Source organism: Mustelus asterias, chromosome 10 (assembly GCF_964213995.1).
Source record: "Mustelus asterias chromosome 10, sMusAst1.hap1.1, whole genome shotgun sequence".
Classification (NCBI taxonomy): Eukaryota; Metazoa; Chordata; class Chondrichthyes; order Carcharhiniformes; family Triakidae; genus Mustelus; species Mustelus asterias.
Genome location: NC_135810.1, coordinates 1,938,849 through 1,958,612, shown reverse-complemented (window position 1 = coordinate 1,958,612; position 19,764 = coordinate 1,938,849). Strand labels below are relative to the sequence as shown.

At 43.4% G+C, this 19,764-nt stretch overlaps 1 protein-coding gene across 2 annotated transcripts in view; it reads right to left on the bottom strand.

Annotated features, from left to right (window-relative positions):
- The window catches only part of naa50 (N-alpha-acetyltransferase 50, NatE catalytic subunit), a 31,483-nt gene extending 12,206 nt beyond the window's left edge, over positions 1 to 19,277 (bottom strand). Inside the window, exons 1-2 of one of the 2 annotated variants that reach the window (XM_078221507.1) lie at positions 18,590 to 19,277; positions 714 to 850 (exon numbers count right to left, since the gene is read on the bottom strand). In XM_078221507.1, coding sequence (XP_078077633.1) covers positions 714 to 850; positions 18,590 to 18,597 — 145 coding nt within the window. In that variant the 5' untranslated portion in view covers positions 18,598 to 19,277. The remainder of the gene's footprint in view (positions 1 to 713; positions 851 to 18,589) is intronic. The other variant, XM_078221509.1, reaches the window with a different exon arrangement.
- Positions 19,278 to 19,764: the final 487 nt, after the last annotated feature.

Genomic DNA, 19,764 nt, shown 5'->3' with positions numbered 1-19,764 from the left:
TTCCTGGGATGGCAGGTCTGTCATATGAGGAAAGACTAAATCGATTAGGATTATATTCACTGGAGTTTAGAAGAGTGAGAGGGGATCTGATAGAAACTTATAAAATTCTAACAGGGTTAGACAGGGTAGATTCAGAAAGAATGTTCCCAATGGTGGGGGCAGTCCAGAACTAGGGGTCATAGTTTGAGGATAAGGGGTAAACCTTTTAGAACTGAGATGAGGAGAAAATCCTTCATCCAGAGGGTGGTGAATGTGTGGGATTCACTCCCACAGAATGTAGTTGAGGCCAAAATGTTGTCTGATTTCAAGAAGAAATTAGATATAGTTCTTGGGGCTAAATGGATCAAGGGATATGGGGAGCAGGATATTGAATTTGATGATCAGCCATGATCAAAATGAATGGCGGAGCAGGCTCAAAGGGCCGAATGGCCTACACCTGCTTCTAGTTTCTATGTTTCTATGAATGGTGGAGCAGACTTGATGGCTGAAAGGCCTATTTCTGCTCCTATATTCCTAAATGCTGGCCTGATGATGCCCACATCCTATGAATATTAAAAAAATATTGGATTCTCATATTAATTTAGCTAACTATTTGACAATGGCGCCAGCACAGGTTTCAATCATGGCAAAATACGACCAAACAAAACATTGACAATTTATTTTAAAATCAATTTAGCAGTAAATACATGTACATGCAAAAATACAAATTTTACCTAATTTTGCAAGTTCTCCAACCTCCAGCACATCCTTGTAGAATTTGTCGTTGTAACTGACAGGGAAGATGACTTGGTTTAACCGTTTCAGCTGTTTGATGTTATGTGGAGTAACATCTCCAAGCTCAATCCGGCTACTGAAACAAAACAAAGACGTTTCATATAACTGTGCCTGGAGAAATACTTCAATTTGAATCATAGAAACTTATAGCAGACAAACATTCAGCCCGTCATGCTCATGCGGACTCTTTGAAAGAGCAGTCTCCACCTTTTGTCCACAACCCTGCAAGTTCCTCAACCGCAAGCACCTATCAACTCACTTTTAAAATTATTCATGGAATAAGCTTCCATCACCTTTTCAGGTAGAGTTCCAGTACCTGACAACTCAAAGTGAAAACATTTCCTCTCGCTCTACATCTTTTGCTAATGATTTTAAACCTCTGATCTCTGGTTATTAACCCACTCACCTAACGGAACGGTTTTTCTCTATTTACTCTCTGAGAACCACCTTAAAAACCTCGATTAGGTCATTTTTAGCCTTCCCTATTTTAACCAGAACTGTCCTAACTTTTTCAATCTCTCCTCAGAACAAGGAATCCCTGAGAACAGTGTGATAAACTTCCTCTGTACCCTCTTTAAGACCTTTACCTTTATCCTGTTGTGCCCAGAATTGCCCACCATACTCCAGCTGTGGTCTAACCAATGACATACAAACAAAATTCCGTACCAATGTTTGAATGCAGAAACCATGCCAAAACTCAGTGATAGAATCATAGAGTAGTACAGTTTTGAATAGTACGGTTCAGGAGGCCATTCAGCCCACTAAGTCTGCCAGTTCTTTAGAAGGGCAATCTAGTTAGCCCCATTCCCGTTATTTCTCCAAATCCTGCAATTTTTTCTCCTCCTAGTATTTATCCAATTTCCTTGTGAAGGCTATGATTGAATGTGTATCCACTACCCTATTCCAAATCCTAATCACTCATCATTTAACAAGTCTTGGCTCATGGCGCCTCTGCTTCTTTCACCAATACTCGTAAATCTGTGCCCTCTGCTTGCCAACCCTTTAGGTTTGAAAAATGTTTTTTGTTACTTACTCTAACTAACCTCTTCATGATTATAGAGTCAGAGGTTTACAGCATGGAAACAGGCCCTTTGGCCCAACTTGTCCATGCTGCCCTTTTTTTTTAAAAAACCCCTAAGCTAGTCCCAATTGCCCACATTTGGCCCATATCCCTCTATACCCATCATACCCTTCTCCGAATTAAGGAGAACATCCCTAACTCTTCCACCCCAATAACTGTAACCCCTCATCCCTGGAACCATTCGAGTAAAGCTCCTTTTTACCCTTTCCAAAGCTTGCACCAAAATTCTTGGTTGATTATTCTGCATTTACTGATATGAAAATCCATAGCTGGTTATTCTGAATGTCGTCTACTTCCTTCAATTCTTAGGTTGTTTCATTTGAATTATCCTTTCAAACAATTTCAAAACTCTGTTTTAATTAAAAGAAAGGAAAGTTTTTTTATTTCTATAGTACACTTCATAAACTTAGGATATCCCAAAGTGCTTTACACCTATTTACACACACCAAATTCCCACAGAGACAGAGACGTGATATTGACCAGATAATCTATTTTACTAACATTGATTGAGAGATAAACACTGGCCACGGTGTTAGGGAAACTCTCTGCTCCTCCTTCAATAGCGGCCATGAGATCTTTTACATCCCCGAGGGCAGTTGCTGCCTCAGTTCACCAGAAAGTCGGCACCTCTAACAGTGCAGTACTCCCACAGTGCTGCACTGAAGTTCAAACTCCAGGCTGAGACTTAAGTCTCTGCTGAGGCACTGGAATCAACAACCACCTGACTTCAAAGTCTGCATGTTAATACAGTGCCAAGTGTATCAAAACTCATTAGGTTTCTTGCATGGAGCACTGACTTGAAGGAACTGCAGCTGAATATGTACAAGTCATTGACTAGGCCACTGCACTGCATGGTATCCTGGGCACTCCATTATACATAGGAAGGATATCAGGGCTATGGATCGGATAGTGTAAGTTCAATGGAATGAAAACAAGAAGAGGTTAATAGTGAAATGCTTAAACAAAGGGAAACAAAGACTTTAATGCAATCAGTAAGAGTATCAAAATAGGATTAGACTATTTAGCTTCAGTTAAAGATCCAGCACTGACACACTGGGCTGAATGGTCTCTTCAAAGCTACGAAAGAATAGAAAATAATATTTGTTCAGCGAGTATTGGGGTTAACTCATACAAGTTAACAGAGAATGCTAACACACAGATATAGCAAGCATTTAGGAAGGCAAATGGCAGATATTGGACTTTACTGCAAGAGGATTGAAATACAAGAAGAAGAAAGTCTTACTACAATTGGATAGGGTTTTTGTGAAGCCTCACCTGGAATAGTGTCCGCGTTTAAGAAAGGATATAGTTACACTACAGGCAGTACAGTGAAGGTTCGCTAGATTGGTTCCTTCGATGAGAGGGTTGTCCTATGGCAAGAGGCTCAGCTAATTGAGTCTATACTCTCTGGAGTTTAGAAGACAGGAGGTGATTTCATTAAAACATACAAGATTCTGAAAGGGCTGGACAGTGCGATTGTTTCTGTTAGCTGAGGAATCTAGAACACAGGGTCACAATCTCAGGATATGGGGCCAATCATTTAGGACTGGGATGAGGAGAAAAAGATTTCACTCAAAATATTGAGTTTTTAGTATTCTCTACCACAGGAGGGTGTGGATGCTCTATCATGGAGTATGTTTAATATTGATGTGGAGATGCTGGCGTTGGACTGGGGTAGGCACAGTAAGAAGTCTCACAACACCAGGTTAAAGTCCAACAGGTTTATTTGGTAGCACGAACTTTCGGAGCGCTGCTCCATCAGGTGAGTGGGAGTTGAGTTCACAAACAGGGCATATATAGACACAGACTCAATTACAAGATAATGGTTGGAACGCGAATCTCAACAGGCAATCACGTTTTTACAAGTGCAGACAATGCAATTGTCATTGAGATAGACAAATATTTGGTTGTCCAGGGAATTAGGGATACAGGCAGCGGGTGGGAAAGTGGAGTTAAGACAGGAGATCAGCCATGATCACGTATCTATCCAGATGCCTCATGTATCTACCACCCGTTACTTGCTTCAATCAAGAGAGAGAAATGGCAGTGGAAAATGGACCCTAACACTATCAGGAATCTGTCAAAAATCTAACTTTTAAATATATTCAATGACCATTGGCTCCATGGCTCTCTGAAGAGAATTCCAAAGACCAATGACCCTCAGACAGAAAAAAAAAATCCTTCTCATCAGAGTCTCAAATGGAAGACCCCTTATTTTTCTGTTGTCTAGTTCTAGATTCTCCCATGAGGTAAATCATCATCTCCGTATGTACTCTGCCAAGCCCCCTCAGAATTTTATATGTTTCAATAAGATTGCCTCTCATTCCTCTAATGTCCAATGAGCAGAGGCCCAACCCACTCAACCTTTCCTCAAGACAAACCTCTCCATCCCTGGAATCAGCCTTGATGTCAGTCCACATTTTATTAACAAATCTTTAGAATCCTATTTTTATACTAAGATCAAAGCAAACTGGAATCTGAAGCAGAAACAGAAAATGCTGGAAAATCTCGGCAGGTCTGACAGCATCTGTGGAGAGGGAACAGAGCCAACGTTTCAAGTCAGGAGCTCTGACAAAGGGTCACCCTGACTCGAAACGTTGGCTCTGTTGTTCTCTCCCCACAGATGCTGTCAGACCTGCTGAGATTTTCCAGCATTTTCCATCATTGTTTCTATTTTTATACGTTGGTTTATTCAGAATGCGAAAAATCCACTTCTGTACTTTTCCATTTTCTCTGAATTTTGTATCTACATTTATAAACATTTCTTATTTTGAGCTTAAATTGATCAATGCTGGACAGAATAGACACATCTAACAGTTCTAAACCTCAGGCTTACGAGCTTACCTAGGCACTTTGCAAATAAAATGGGCTGTTATATGTTAGAATGATTTGCTATGCTTGCAGTGACAGCTGTTAAAGGACACTGCTTAGACTGTCTGAACAGGTGTTAGTGTTAAAATAGTATCATGCTATGGGATTTCAATTTCTTTACTCATCGTTGCTGACAGGAATAGGTTTTCCTTATTCTCCATCTGACTATACTCAAACTTGAAGCAAACTAACAACTAAGCACCTTGGAATCAATTCAGTAAAGGACATCAGATGATTGGTTCCTATGTGGTCATTGTTAATTGATTAGCCTCTATGCATGATGGAATCTAGCACCAAAAAAGGAAAATGACTCTACAGGAGTTTGGCACAATACATAAGCCATTTGTGGCAGGTAGTTTTCCCAAAACTCATGGCATGTACTAGGTTAGAGGAGTGCAGCGGAGAACAGACACACCCACTGTCAATCCCACTCCACAACTATCTGGAACAGAGCACGAAAGACCCACAACAAAACTGTTCCATACACACCAAAGCTGTGATCATCACACTTTAAGAAGTTTGTTAAAAGTTGTTGTTAATGCTCAACAGGCTTATTCTAAAGCAACCTCAGACCCAATGAGTAGCAAGGGATACAACACTACATGTGGCAATCGAACTGCTGATGGTGATGATGCCAAAAGCAAATATCAACACATCAACTCAATTAAAAATACTGGAAAAATTAGGTAGCAGCAGAATGAACAGACATTAAAATGCTCATCGAGGCAAGATGTTAGTTGCGGCTCAGTAGATAGCACGCTCCCCTCTATAAGACCACAAGATATATGAGCAGAAGTAGGCTATTCGGTCCATCGAGTCTGCTCCACCATTCAATCAGGGAAGATAAGTTTCTCAAACCCATTCTCCCACTTTTTCCTTGTAAGCTTTGATCCCCTTACCAATCAAGAACCTATCTACCTCTGTCTTAAGTATACTCAATGACCTGGCCTCCACAGCCCTTTGTGGCAATGAATTCCATAGATTCAACCACCCTCTGACTGAAGAAATTTCTCTTCTTCTCAGTTCTAATTGGTCGTCCCTTTACTCTTGAGGCTGTGTCCTCGGATCCTAGTCTCTCCCACTAACACCTTTCCCATGTCAGAAGATCATGAGTTCCAAGTCTCACTCCAGCATCTAGAGCACAATATCCAGGCTGGCAATAATGAGAAAATGCTGCACTTTTGGAGGTGTCATCTTTTAAAAGACACTTTAAACAAAGGCCCTGCCTGCTCCCACATTGAAGTAGAGCCAAGGAATCTCGTATGTCAAAGATGCTCTGAGCCAAAATTTACCCAGCAAGCGACATCACTTTCAAGATATCTGGTCATTATCAAATTGGCTACCATTCTGCCTACCTCTGTGTTTCCATTGTAAGACACTGAGATGCCCTGTGGGGGCTATATAAATGCATATTCTTTCCCTTTTGACCAAGTCAAGCACTCATCAGCCAGGTCCACATGGAAGATCCTTTTGCTCCATATCTTCGCCTTGACTTCAACACAGCACCCCCTTAATGAACAAAGTTAAAAAGATGATCGTTCTCAGTTGCCACAGTCTGATATCTGTGTGTTGTTGGCATGGTACACAGTGATGATTGGGCTTAGTGCTGTTGGTTTGGAAGTCACCACTGTAAAATAGGAAAGAGAGCAGCCACACAACTAGCGGTCACAAACAGCAGGGTGGTTATAGAACATAGAAAACTACAGCACAAAACAGGCCCTTCGGCCCCACAGGTTGTGCCGAACATATCCCTACCTTTTAGGCCTACCTATAACCCTCCATCCTATTAAGTCCCATGTACTCATCCAGGAGTCTCTTAAAAGACCCTATTGAGTTTTCCTCCACCACCACTGACGGCAGCCGACTCCACTTGCCCACCACCCTCTGTGTGAAAAACTTCCCCCTAACATTTCCCCTGTACCTACCCCCCCAGCACCTTAAACCTGTGTCCTCTCGTAGCAGCCATTTCCACCCTGGGAAAAAGCCTCCGAGAGTTCACCCGATCTATGCCTCTCAACATCTTATATACCTCTATTAGGTCTCCTCTCATCCTACGTCTCTCCAAGGAGAAAAGACCGAGCTCCCTCAGCCTATCCTCATAAGGCATGCCACTCAATCCAGGCAACATCCTTGTAAATCTCCTCTGCACCCTTTCAATCTTTTCCACATCCTTCCTGTAATGAGGCGACCAGAACTGAGCACAGTACTCCAAGTGGGGTCTGACGAGGGTCTTATATAGCTGCATCATTATCCCCGGACTCCTAAACTCAATCCCTCGATTGATAAAGGCCAGCACACCATACGCCTTCTTAACCACCTCCTCCACCTGCGGGGCCGATTTTAGAGTCCTATGGACCCGGACCCCAAGGTCCTTCTGATCCTCTACAGGACTAAGAGTCTTTCCCTTAATATTGTACTCCTTCATCCCATTTGACTTGCCAAAATGGACCACTGGATCATCAGGTTTTCACTTGAACACTGCACGGGACTGCAGTCATTAGGTGTTTGCAGGGTTTCCCGAAGCCCAGAACACATCAGCTTCCTGGAAAGTGCAACCAATGTAGCTCATCTTTAAACGCAAAACAGGAAGCTTGCCCCCTTTCGAATTCCAACACCATGCCAACTGTATTAACTTGTCCTGACTTTTGGTCAGTTTTAATCTACATATCTACACAGGGAACAAACTTACTAAAACAGATTCTCATAGCAATGTCGCATCACCAACAGCAATGAGGTCAGCAACACGGTGGCACAGTGGTTAGCACTACTGCTTCACAGCGCCAGGGACACGGGTTCGATTCCATCCTTGGGTGACTGTGTGGAATTTGCACACCCGCCCCATGTCTGCATGGGTTTCCTCTGGGTGCTCTGGTTTCCTTCCACAGTAAGAAGTTTAACAACACCAGGTTAAAGTCCAACAGGTTTATTTGGTAGCAAAAGCCACACAAGCTTTCGAGGCTCTGAGCCCCTTCTTCAGGTGAGTGGGAATTCTGTTCACAAACAGAACTTATAAGACACAGACTCAATTTACATGAATAATGGTTGGAATGCGAATACTTACAACTAATCCAGTCTTTAAGAAACAAAACAATGGGAGTGGAGAGAGCATCAAGACAGGCTAAAAAGATGTGTATTGTCTCCAGACAAGACAGCCAGTGAAACTCTGCAGGTCCACGCAACTGTGGGAGTTACAAATAGTGTGACATAAATTCTGATTCTAGGATCGCATGATAAAGACTCAGGAGGAAAAAAGCAGAAATATTTATGTGAAATAGTGTGACATAAACCCAATATCCCGGTTGAGGCCGTCCTTGTGTGTGCGGAACCTGGCTATCATTCCTTCCACAGTCCAAAGATGTGCAGCTTAGGTGGATTGGCCATGCTAAATTGCCACTTAGTGTCCAAATATATGTAGATTAGGTGGATTAACCATGGTAAATGCACGGGGTTATGAGGATAGGGTGGGACGGGGTGGGACTGGGCAAGATGCTCTTTTGGAGTCGATGCAGACTTGATGGGCCGAATGGTCTTCCTCTGCACTGAAGGGATTCTACGGAGGGGAATCATTAATAGCTGCTTTGAAAAGCCTTACCTGAGATTTAATTGTCATGCACTCTTTAGGTAATGAGTGCTTTGGCCGGAGAAGAACACTAATAAGGAAACATTCATCCTTTCCAAGGATGATACCAGAAAGGAGAGGATATAGCTATCAGGAAGGCTGAATGGGCAGTCATTTTATTCCTCTGGCAAAGAGAATGTGCTGTGGGGAGAGCTGGTAAAGATCATTACCATTATCACGGGGCTCAATATGGCAGTCATAGAGAAAATGTTTCCACTCGTGTGGGAGACCAGAACAAGGAGCCTTAAGTAGAAGATAGTCAGTAAGAACTAATACTGGAGAAACCTCTTATCCCAGAGAGCAGTGAGAACAGAGGTTGCAAGAAGGCTTGTGTGGAGCATGAATAACTGCACATTGTGATCCGCTGAACCGCTCGTTTCAATGCTGAATACACTATCCAATTCTATGTAATATAAAAGAACATACAGCAATGTTTAAATTTCATTAGTCATTTACTTGGAACTGCTGATGGTAAGAACCCTTCATAGCAACCCTGAAAATCTTGGAAGGTTGTTCTTTGCCTGCCACAATGGTAGGAGACAGAAAAATCATCCCTTTGGGATAGCACTCTGCTCTTCAGAGGCAAGAAGTTAAACAAAGTTTCATTGCGGCATTTAAAGAACAAATGAGAAACAAATGCATTCTCCAAAGCAGCCTTCATGACGCACAACAATGCAGAATCGCCAAGCAAAAACTGATAGCCACATACGAGAGCGGCCTCAACTGCGATCTTGGGTTCATGTCACACTATCTGTAACCCCCATGACTTGCCTGGGCTTGCAAAATCTCACTAACTGTCCTGGCTGGAGACAATACACATCTCTTTAACCTGTGCTTAACGCTCTCTCCAATCACATTGTCTGCACCTGTAAAGACTTGATTACCTGTAAAGACTCGCATTCCAACCATTATCTTGTAAATTGGGTCTGTGTCTATGTATGCCCTGTTTGTGAACACAACTCTTCACTCACCTGAAGAAGGAGCAATGCTCCGAAAGCTTGTGCTGCCAAATAAACCTGTTGGACTTTAACCTGGTGTTGTGAGACTTCTTACAGAACAAATGAGGTTCAGCAATATAACACTGAGCACACTCCAAAAACAAAATCATTGGCTGCAAAGTAATTTGGAACATCACAGAATCCCTACAGCGCAGAAGTGACAATTTGGCCCATTGAGCCTTCACCGCCCACCAGTAACCCCACGTATTTACCCTGCTAATCCCCTTGACACTAAGGGGCAATTTAGCATGGCCAATCAACCTAATCAGCACATCTTTGGACTGTGGGAAGAAACTGGAGCACCCGGAGGAAACCCACGCAGACACGGGGAAAATGTGCTAACTTCATGAAGACAGTCACCAAAGGCTGGAATTGAACCCAGGTCCCTGGTGCTGTGAGGTAGCAGTGCTAACCACTGGAGGATGAGGGGGAAGCTGATAGAGGTTCACATCATTATGACAGGCTTGGATAGAGTGGATAGTCAGAGTCTCTTCCCCATGGTCGAAAGGTCAATTACTCAGGGGGATAGGTTGAGAGTGAGGGGGGAAAAGTTTAAGAGATGTAAGGGGCAGGTTTTTCCACACAGAGGTTGGAAAGTACCTGGAATGCGCTGCCGGAGGAGGTGGTGGAAGTAGATTCTAAAACAACGTTCAAGAGGCATCTGGATAGATACATGAATAGGGAGGGAATAGAGGGATATGGACCATGTAGAGACAAGAAACTATTAGATCAGAGAGGCATCTGTGTCGGCACAGACATGGTGGGCCGAAGGGCCTGCTCCTGTGCTGTACTGTTCTTTGTTCTCGTTATTCTTTGTGCCAAGCACTATGCCACTATGCTGCCCAAAAACATCGAGGATGAGAAAAGTACAAAAGCAATTTCATCCTTTAGGTTGCCATTACCTCAGCGGTGACTTGCAAAGATGGCCAGAAAAATTAAGTCCCATCCTCATGCAGGTTTTTTAAATTTGCAGCGAATGATGAAAGAGGTATTGCTATCTGCTGTATGCCACAGGGTTCATATATCCAAGTGGCAGCAGAAAATTAGGCACTCAGTTAAAGGAATGCTCTAATTGTCCTGCACTCCAGTACTGATATATAAAAATATTTTTGATCCTGTATTAAAAAGTACAGTATTTTTTTAAACAATCACTCGGTTGTAACCAAACAATGTTAGTCAGCTATAACATTGAGATTATCAGTCATCATAGAAATCGTAGAAACCCTACAGTACAGAAAGGCCATTCGGCCCATCGTGTCTGCACCGACCACAATCCCACCCAGGCCCCGCCCCCATATCCCCACACATTTTACCCGCTAATCACTCTAATCTACACATCCCAGGACACGAAGGGCCAATTTTAGCATTGCCAATCAACCTAACCCGCACATCTTTGGACTGGAATTGGAACATGAGGAACAAGGGGCAGCTGCTCACACCCCTCAAGGCTGTTCTGCCATGCAATTAGATCATGACTGGCCCATACCTCAACACCATTTACTTGCCTTTGATTCATATTCCACATCACCCTTACCCAACCAAATCTAACCTCTTCAGTTCTGAATCTTTCATTTGACACCCCTCCATTCCAACAGTTTTTTTTGTGGGGATGGGAAGGGAAAGATTTCCATGACCCTTTCTTTTGAAAGATGCTTCCTGACATCAGCCCTGAACCTCTCGGTTACCAGAAGAGGCATTTTCTTCCCCCAACTAAAACATTTCTCAACCGTATCTTACTGGGCAGCAGTCTTGCCTGAGTCAGAAGGTTGAGGGTTCAAGCTCCAGAGCCAAGTATGCACTGTTGGAAATGCCAGGCTCTGCTGTTTGAATTATACGTCACAGAAAGTGGTCATTTATCCAAAGGTCTTGGAATTCCTCACAACTAGCTAGCTCAACGTCACAAGTCATGTATTGCCCAGGGAACACTGAAAGGTTGAAATCAATATTTGATCACAGGGGGTTCTCCCAAAGTTTTGTAAAAGGAGGGATCTCTTGGGCTTTCCTGCGTGGAAATACCGTCACCTTCACTGACGCATCCCACTCACCAACACATCCCAACTATTTTGAGTATCTGGTCAACCCAAATGCAAGATTAAAAGTTGCTTTGTTGCCCACAGTGCCAACAAAAAGCACAGAATCAAAGACTGTCATTTTTAACATACAGAACGTCATCAGAAAGATCCTGCACAATTTGAAACCACATCTACAGTTTCAATACATTACATTATTTTCCACACAGTTAAGTTCATGTTTCCATTCAACTCAATGACAGAAATCTAGACAAAAATGGAGCATGATAATTTCCAGACATTTAATGTCATCACATTAAAATCATGGAAACTTACAGGCCATTTGGCCCATCATGTCTGTGCTAGCTGAAAAACAGCATTCTAGCCTAATTGCACTTTCCAGCACTTGATCCATAGCCCTGTCAGTTATGGCACATCAGTACATACCCCAGTACTTCTATTAAACCCTAAGAGGGTCTCTGCCTCTATCACCCTTTCTGATAATGAGTTCTAGACCACCATCACCCTACAAGTGAAAACATTTCAAAACTCTTCTCTAATTCTTCTACCAATTATTTTAAATCTGCACCCCTTCGTTATTGACCTCTCTGCTATGGGAAATAGGTCCTTCCTATTCACACTATCTAGACCTCTCATACCATACACTTCAGTTAAATCTCCCTTCAGCCTCCTCTGTCCCAAGGAAAAAAACCCAGCCTCTCTAGTTCTTCCTCAGAGTTACACTTCTCCAGCCTACAATAATGTGTCAAAAAAATAAGTTGGTTAGACCCATTCTAACGCATAGAATTCAATCTGAAAGTAGCATCTAGCAGGGTAGTCAACAGTCACACCTTTGCAACAAAAAATACTGGTGCAACCTTGGGATATATACACTTGCAAAATTCTCTCTTTCTTGGTCTCCGTGGCTCTGCATTATGACACGTGTGTGTGTGCGCATGCTGGGGGGGGGGATTGTTTGACTGCATCAAAATACAACACAACTTTCCCAATCTCCACATTACAAAACGGATATAGTTACGAGAGAAAATGCAAAAAAGATTCAAAGTTAAAGTTTATTAGTCACAAGCAAGCTTACATTAACACTGCAATGAAGTTACTGCAAGGATAGTTTCAGAACTATTACAACTACCAGGGAAGATTGGATCGGCTGTTGTTCTTCAAAAAAGAGAAAACCTGATCTTTAAAATTCTCGTTAGGAGCTCGTTAGGGTGGACACAGAGGTGTTTTCATTTGCAGAGAGTAGAATGCTAAGGCCATCAATCAAAGATAAACCCAATCAGAAATTCAGGAGAAGTCGCTTTAACCAGAGTGTGCTGAGAATGTGGAACTCACTACCACATGCAGTAGTTGATGCACATGGCATGGATACTTTTAAAAATTCATTTGTGGAACATGCCCATCCCTAGTTATCCTTGAGAAGGTGATGGTGAGCTGCCTTTTTGAATCCCTGCAGTCCATGTGCTGTGGGTTGACCCACAATGCCATTAGGGAGGGAATTCCAGGATTTTGACCCAGCGACTGCAAAGGAACAGTGATATATTTTCAAGTCAGGATGGTGAGTTGCTTGGAGGGGAACCTGGTGGTGTTCCCATGTATCTGCTGCCTTTGTCCTTCTAGATGGAAGTGGTTGTGGGTTTGGAAGGTGCTGTCTAAGGATCTTTGGTGAATTTCTGCAGTGCATCTTGTAGATAGTACACACTGCTGCTACTGAGCGTTGGGTGGTGGAGGGAGTGGATGTGGTGCCAATCAAGCAGGCTGCTTTGTCCTGGATGTCAAGTTTCTTGAGTGTTGTTGGAGCTGCACCCATCCAGGCAAGTGGGCAGTATTCCATCACACTCCTGACTTGAGCCTTGTAAATGATGGACAGGCTTTGGGGAGTCAGCAGGTGAATTACTTGCCGCAGTATTCTTAGCCTTTGACCTGCTCTTGTAGCCACTATGTTTATGTGATGAGTCCAGTTGAATTTCTGATCAATGGAAACCCCAAAGATGTTGACAGTGGGGGAATTCAGCGATGGTAACACCATTGAATGGTGTTTAAAATGTCTCTTACTGGTGATGGTCATTGCCTGGCATTTGTGTGGTGCGAATGTTACTTGCCACTTATCAGCCCAAGCCTGGATATTGTCCAGATCTTGAAGAATAGAGCTAACGTCTGTTCTGATGAAGAGTCATCCTGAAACTTTGGCTCTATTCTCTCTCCACTGACGCTGTCAGACCTGCTGAGATTTTCCAGCATTTTCTGTTTTTGTTTCAGATTCCAGCATCCGCAGTATTTTGCTTTTATATTATTGTCCTGATCTTGTTGCACTTCAACATGGATGTTTAAGAGGAATCAAGGTAAACACAAGCAGAAAGAAATGGGAAGATATGCTGATAGGATGGGAGGAGGCTCATGTGGAGCATAAACACTCAGCATCGCCCAGTTGGGCTGAATGGCCTATTTCTGTGTCATACATACTAGCTAACTTTAAATTTAAAGGGTTTTGCATGGATTAGGATGCTAGTTCAATATAACTTATTTTAAATAAACTGTATAACTCATGATTCAGTTATACTGACATTGACGAGTCAGCTAGGACTCTTTTTTTTATTTATTGTCACAAGTAGGCTTACATTAACACTGCAATGAAGTTACTGTGAAAATCCCCAAGTTGCTACACTCCGGCGCCTGGTTGGGTACACTGAGGGAGAATTTAGCATGGCCAATGCACCTAACCAGCACGTCTTTCAGACCGTGAGAGGAAAACAGAGCACCCGGAGGAAACCCACGCAGACACGGGGAGGATGTGCAAACTCCACACAGACAGTGACCCAAGTCGGTAATCAAACCCAGATCCCTGGCGCTGTGAGGCAACAGTGCTAACCACTGTGCCACCGTGCTGCCACCCCGGTCCTGTTCTGAGAATGAGCTCATGACACATCAGTACATCACACTGTACCTAGATATCAATACTAAGCTGAGACTTGCATGTAAGATGAGAGGCTGCCTGCTGTGACAGTTAGGACATAGTTTGGGATTTTTAAAACTAAACAATGCTGGCACAGAACAGCATTATGAATGATTTTCATGCCAAATTAACAGGCATATGAGAACAAATCTTTCTTGGGTCTTTATCACTGAGCTGAAAGATCCCCCTCACTCCACAATGCACTGCAGTAAGCGCTGAGCCAATCTCACAAATTTCATTTGTGAAATAAAGAGCTGGGACTAACAAAAGTGACCATAAAGCTGTTGCACTGCTGTAAAATAATCCAATTTGTTCACTCATACCCCTTAGGAAAGAAACCTGTCGTCTTTACCAAGTCTGGGCCTACGTTACTCCAGTGTGGTTGACTCTTAGCTATCCTATGAAGTGGCTGAGGAAGACACTCAGTTGCATTCAGGACAATGAAAGCTAGGCAATAAATGTTGGTCTTGTCAGCGATGTTCTCATCCCAGAACGAATGTATGAAAATGAATTCCTTACATCTACAAATAAATAATGGAGACCCCTGAAGTGCCTCACACTGTGGCTCGATTCCACGTGGAATATAACACCAGTACAATTTGCCCAATCTCCTCAGCAGTTTATAAACTTGAGCAGAGGTTGATGCGAATACTCAAAGTGTGGCAGGTCTGCTTCCACTGTCAGAATATAAGAAGTTTACCAAATGGGATCAGAGCTTTCTCTGGCCTGGAGGTTTATATCACCACATTGATTTAACTTTACAAAAAGCAGAAACAGAAACAGCTGAAAATGTTTAACAAGTCAAACAACATCCCTAGAGAAGGAGAAGTCAGTCAAACATCTCAGCAGGAAAGCTCTTGGACCTGAAAAGTCAACTGATTTGACTTGTTTCTCCACAGATGCTGCCGTATTGCTGACTATTTCCTGGATAATTACATAGAAATAACAGCCTGGCAAAAGGGCATTTGGCCCAACTAGTCCATGCTAGTGTTTATGCACCACTCAATCTCCTCCTCTTCTTCAAAGAATCATAGAATCCCTACAGTGCAGGAGACCATTCAGCCCATCGAGTCTGCACCAACCACAATTCCACCCAGGCCTTATTCCCACAACCCCACATATTTACCCTGCTAATCCCTTGACACAAGAGAGTCAATTTAGCATGGCCAATCAACCAAACCCCCATATCTTTGAACTGTGGAAGGAAACCGGAGCACCCGGAGTAAACCCACGCATTCTTACTCCTCTAACTAACAGCATAACCCATTATTCTCTTCTTGCTCACACATATATATGAGCTTCCCCTTAATGTATCTATACCATTCACTTCAAATCACACTGAGATAGACAGTTCCACATTCTCACCAATCTCTGGGCAAAGGTTTCTCCTGAATGCCATGCTGAATTTATTACTGACTATCTTGTATTTACATTCCAGCCACACTTGGGTAAATTAATTTATGTTGCCTTGGCTGCTCTGGGACTACTTGTGGGAATGTACCGAAAGTGCTTCTAACAGGCTATCCATTTGTCCACAACAGATTTATCTTTCAGTAGCTCATGTTCCATACATCTGAAATCTATAAAAGTTGTATACGAGGTTTGATTACATTCTGTGCTGTTTCCCAGGTCGAAGCAATGTGATATGGCCTGACAGTTCTACCATTTCTACTTCCTGAATAGTGGCTCTGACACACACAAGAACCATGTCCAGAATGCCTAGCTCTGGTGTTCCTTGGTGACCAAGTCAGGAAGCAACATTATTCTAATCACTAGAGCACAATGAGCTGCCTAAATCAGTCCTGTCCGCTTACACGGTTTACCTTTTATAAACAAAAATGAAGAATTCTTAAATTGACCTTTCAGACTCAAACCACTCCCATTTCTTACTCATCACACATATCAATCCAAATAGCTTCACACCTGGCTCACTTATTTCTCAGGTGTCCTATAAATATAGTCGCCATTTGCCACACTTGTCTCTAATACAAGCACTTTTCGCCAAGTGTTTCTATGTTTACCAGGCAACACAACACACCGTGTAATGCCTGACCCTGAACGGATCATTTCAAATAAACTTCCTCAATCCCCAGCCTGCTTTCCACTTGCTATTTTTTCATCACAGTTTCACTGTAGGAGAGTTTCGAAAACATCAATCAGGGATTTACATACTTACTGTCTCTAAGGTATTTGTGTCTTTTCCAGTAACAGGACACCATCGCTCATTACCAAGAAGCAAGTCTTTGTTAACAACTAGGAAGTACTTAAATTTGGATTCAAGACAGGAAAATATTCGAGGTGCTTCACAGGAGTATAATCAGACAAAAAGTGAACACTTTTTCAGACACCGAATCAAAGGAGAAGCTTTCAGGATAAGTGACCAAACCTTTAGTCAAAGGGGTAAATTTCAAGGAGTATCTTAGTGGAGAAAAAGAGATAGGGAGGCAAAGGGGTTGAGGCAGAGACACAACTGCCAATGGTAAGGGGGGGATACACAACAGGCTAAATTGGCGGAATATAGATGTCTCAAAGTTGTAGGTCAGGCAGAGGTTACAGAGATGGGGTGTGAATGTAAGCTATGGTAAAGTTTGAACACGAGGATGAGAATTTGTAAAATCAACACTTACACTGCTTTTCTCATTTTATAACAAGGCACTCAATTTATTTACTCATTCTCATTTGTTTGAAAACACCAATGCTGATCATGATTTAGGACATTCACAAAACGACTGGTGTGGATTTCAATTTCCCACACTTTATCACATCAATTTTCTCTCTGAAAAACTTTGCTTTCTGCTGAGTACTTTCTGGTAATTTGCCTGAACAATCACCCTCCACGTGCGAGTAAACACTGCCAAGTTACTCCACTATAAGGAACTGCACAATCTCACTTTCCAGCAGGAATTACTGGACAGCAACCAGCAAGAGAAATCCTGGCTGATTTTCCCCTCTCTGACCCAGTGATGCAGCATCTACTGCAGCTCTTCAGCAAATATCAATAAACTCAACACAGGCCGGGAATCAAACCCTGCTATTCTGTATGGCCCAGTTACACACGAGCTTTAATTAGCTGTGCTGCCATTGGAGCTTATTCTAATTCATAAAAATTAAATAAACATGACAAAACATTAACAATTATGCATCCTTTTCAAATATGGAAGACTAATAATAGCTATTTTATTAATCCCATTCCTTCCTTTAATTTTTACTCCACAAAAAACAAATTAGAGTGCATGCCCAGACAAACTGTGTAGGACAAACTTTGCATATTCTTGGATACAAATGTGTTTTCAAATTCAGCAAAATCATTAAGTAGAAAAAGACTTTTATAAAATATATTACACAACCTCAGAACATCCCAAATTGGTTTAAAGTCAAAGGTCTGTTTCAAATTGTACAATTGCTTTTGCATAACTTTGGCCATACAAAAATATGTTAAAAACATAATAAATGGCAGTACCCTGACAAAATAGTTAAAGCAGCGATGGCAGTATTTTCGTAAGTTTAAGAAACATCAGCAAAAATTTGGTACCACTTCTGTGTGAACAGGTTTCTTTAGAAACTTCAATCCTCACCCTTCCAAATGTGTTGGGTGATTGGCATTTCAGTTACTGTTCTAAATGGGAGTCATAAAGTATTAACACTGGTCTTCCAGCTCCACACAGGAAACGTGCCAAATGATTAAAAAAGGTAAATGATAGAAAAGTTGAGAGAATTTGACTGTGTTGCCCACAGGCCACCAAGGGGCAGAAGTTGGAAATTTTACAAATAACTTGAGATTTTTAAAATATAAATCCCCAGACAATTAGTGCAGAAGAGAAAAGTGACAGAAAGCACCAGGTGAAACATTACAACCAAACTTCCAGACTGTCAATGTGTAAATATATAAAAATACATCATAAATCAATGGTTGGGAGGCTGGGGGTGGATTGAGTGAAGTATTGTAAGGGAATATCCTGGGGGGGGGGGGGGGGTTGGGATTCTGATCCAGGCTCTGATCCGGATTGTGAATGCAGCTCCCGGAGTCAGAGCAGGAGGGGAAGGTTCCCCTGTATTGGGGGGAGTGAGGCAGTGAGTCAGGCCCCAACTCCAGCAACAACTTCAACTTGGAGCAAAACTCTGGCGGAGCAACTCCCGCCGCGTCCCCGAGGCCGCGGGGGGGGGGGGGGGGGGGGGAAGAGAGAGGGAAAGGGGGGGGATAAAGCCCCAGCAGGCCCGGCCTCTCCTTCCCTGCCAGCCAACCGCTCGCCCGTCGGCTCTACTCACCCCTTCATGATGGGCGGGCGCTTGTCCGTCTTCACCTGGTGACCGAGCGGCGGGGGACGAGGAGGATGGAGGTAAAAAAAAATCGCCCAAACTCTTCAGCCTCTAACACATGCCACTCGCCGCGCACGCTCCGCTCCGCGCCACCCACTCTCACCTCCGACCCCTGACCCCTCCCCCGCCTTCGGGAAGGGGGCGCTCGGAGCCGAGCCGAGTCTTTCCGAACCCGGCCCGAGTCCAGCCGAGTGCCCTCCAGCCCCGGCCCGAAGCGAGTCGAGTGTCTCCGAGACCTGGCCCGAGTCTAGCCGAATACTTCCGAACCCCACGGACCCCCCCCCCCGAGCCCAGCCGTGTCTCCCCAGCCCCGACCGGAACCGAGTGCCTCCGAGCCCAACCGGGTCACTGCGCAGCCTCGGCCCGAGCTCAGCCGAGTCCCTCCGACCCGAGCGAGTCACTCCAGCCCCGGCCTGAACGAAGCTGAGTCTCTCCGACCTCCCCCTGCCCCCCCCACCCCACCAGTGCCCGAGGACAGCCGAGTCTCCAACGCAGGGCCCGAGCTTAGCCGAGTCCCTCCGACAACTCAGGGCTTGAACCGAGTCTCCCCGAATCACCCCGGCCCGAGCCGAGTGTCTCCGAACCCGGGCGGACTCTCTCGGAGCGCCGCAGCAGTCCATCCAGGCCGAGCAGCTCCACCTCCCCTCAGCCCCGGCCGGACTCCATCGCAACTCCAACTATCCCCTCAGAAATAATCAATCGCACCAAATCTCGCCGCGTTAATCTTTACTGTATTTAATACTTCACAAAATATCATTAAAACATTTTCAGCCGGAAATATTAAAACCAGCAAGGGGGCGGGGGGGATTAATTTGGGTGACCTTTTGACCCTCCCCTGCTCAGCATTTTATATTTATTCAACTTCGCGTCGAAATGAAATGTGTGAATTTTCTAATAAACTCTGTCTGGGATCAGAGTGAAGTTTCCTCGTTTTATTATTCAGAAAATATATATTTGTAAAAACTGATGGTGATCACGTGATTGGAGGATTTTTAGAATTGTGATTTATGAAGAGAAATGCAAACAAAATCAAATTTCCAGACGATTTAAAAACAGAAATCGTGGAATTTTAAATTAATTTGTGTTTTACAAAATGTTTTTAGGAGTTGGAATGGGTGACGGTT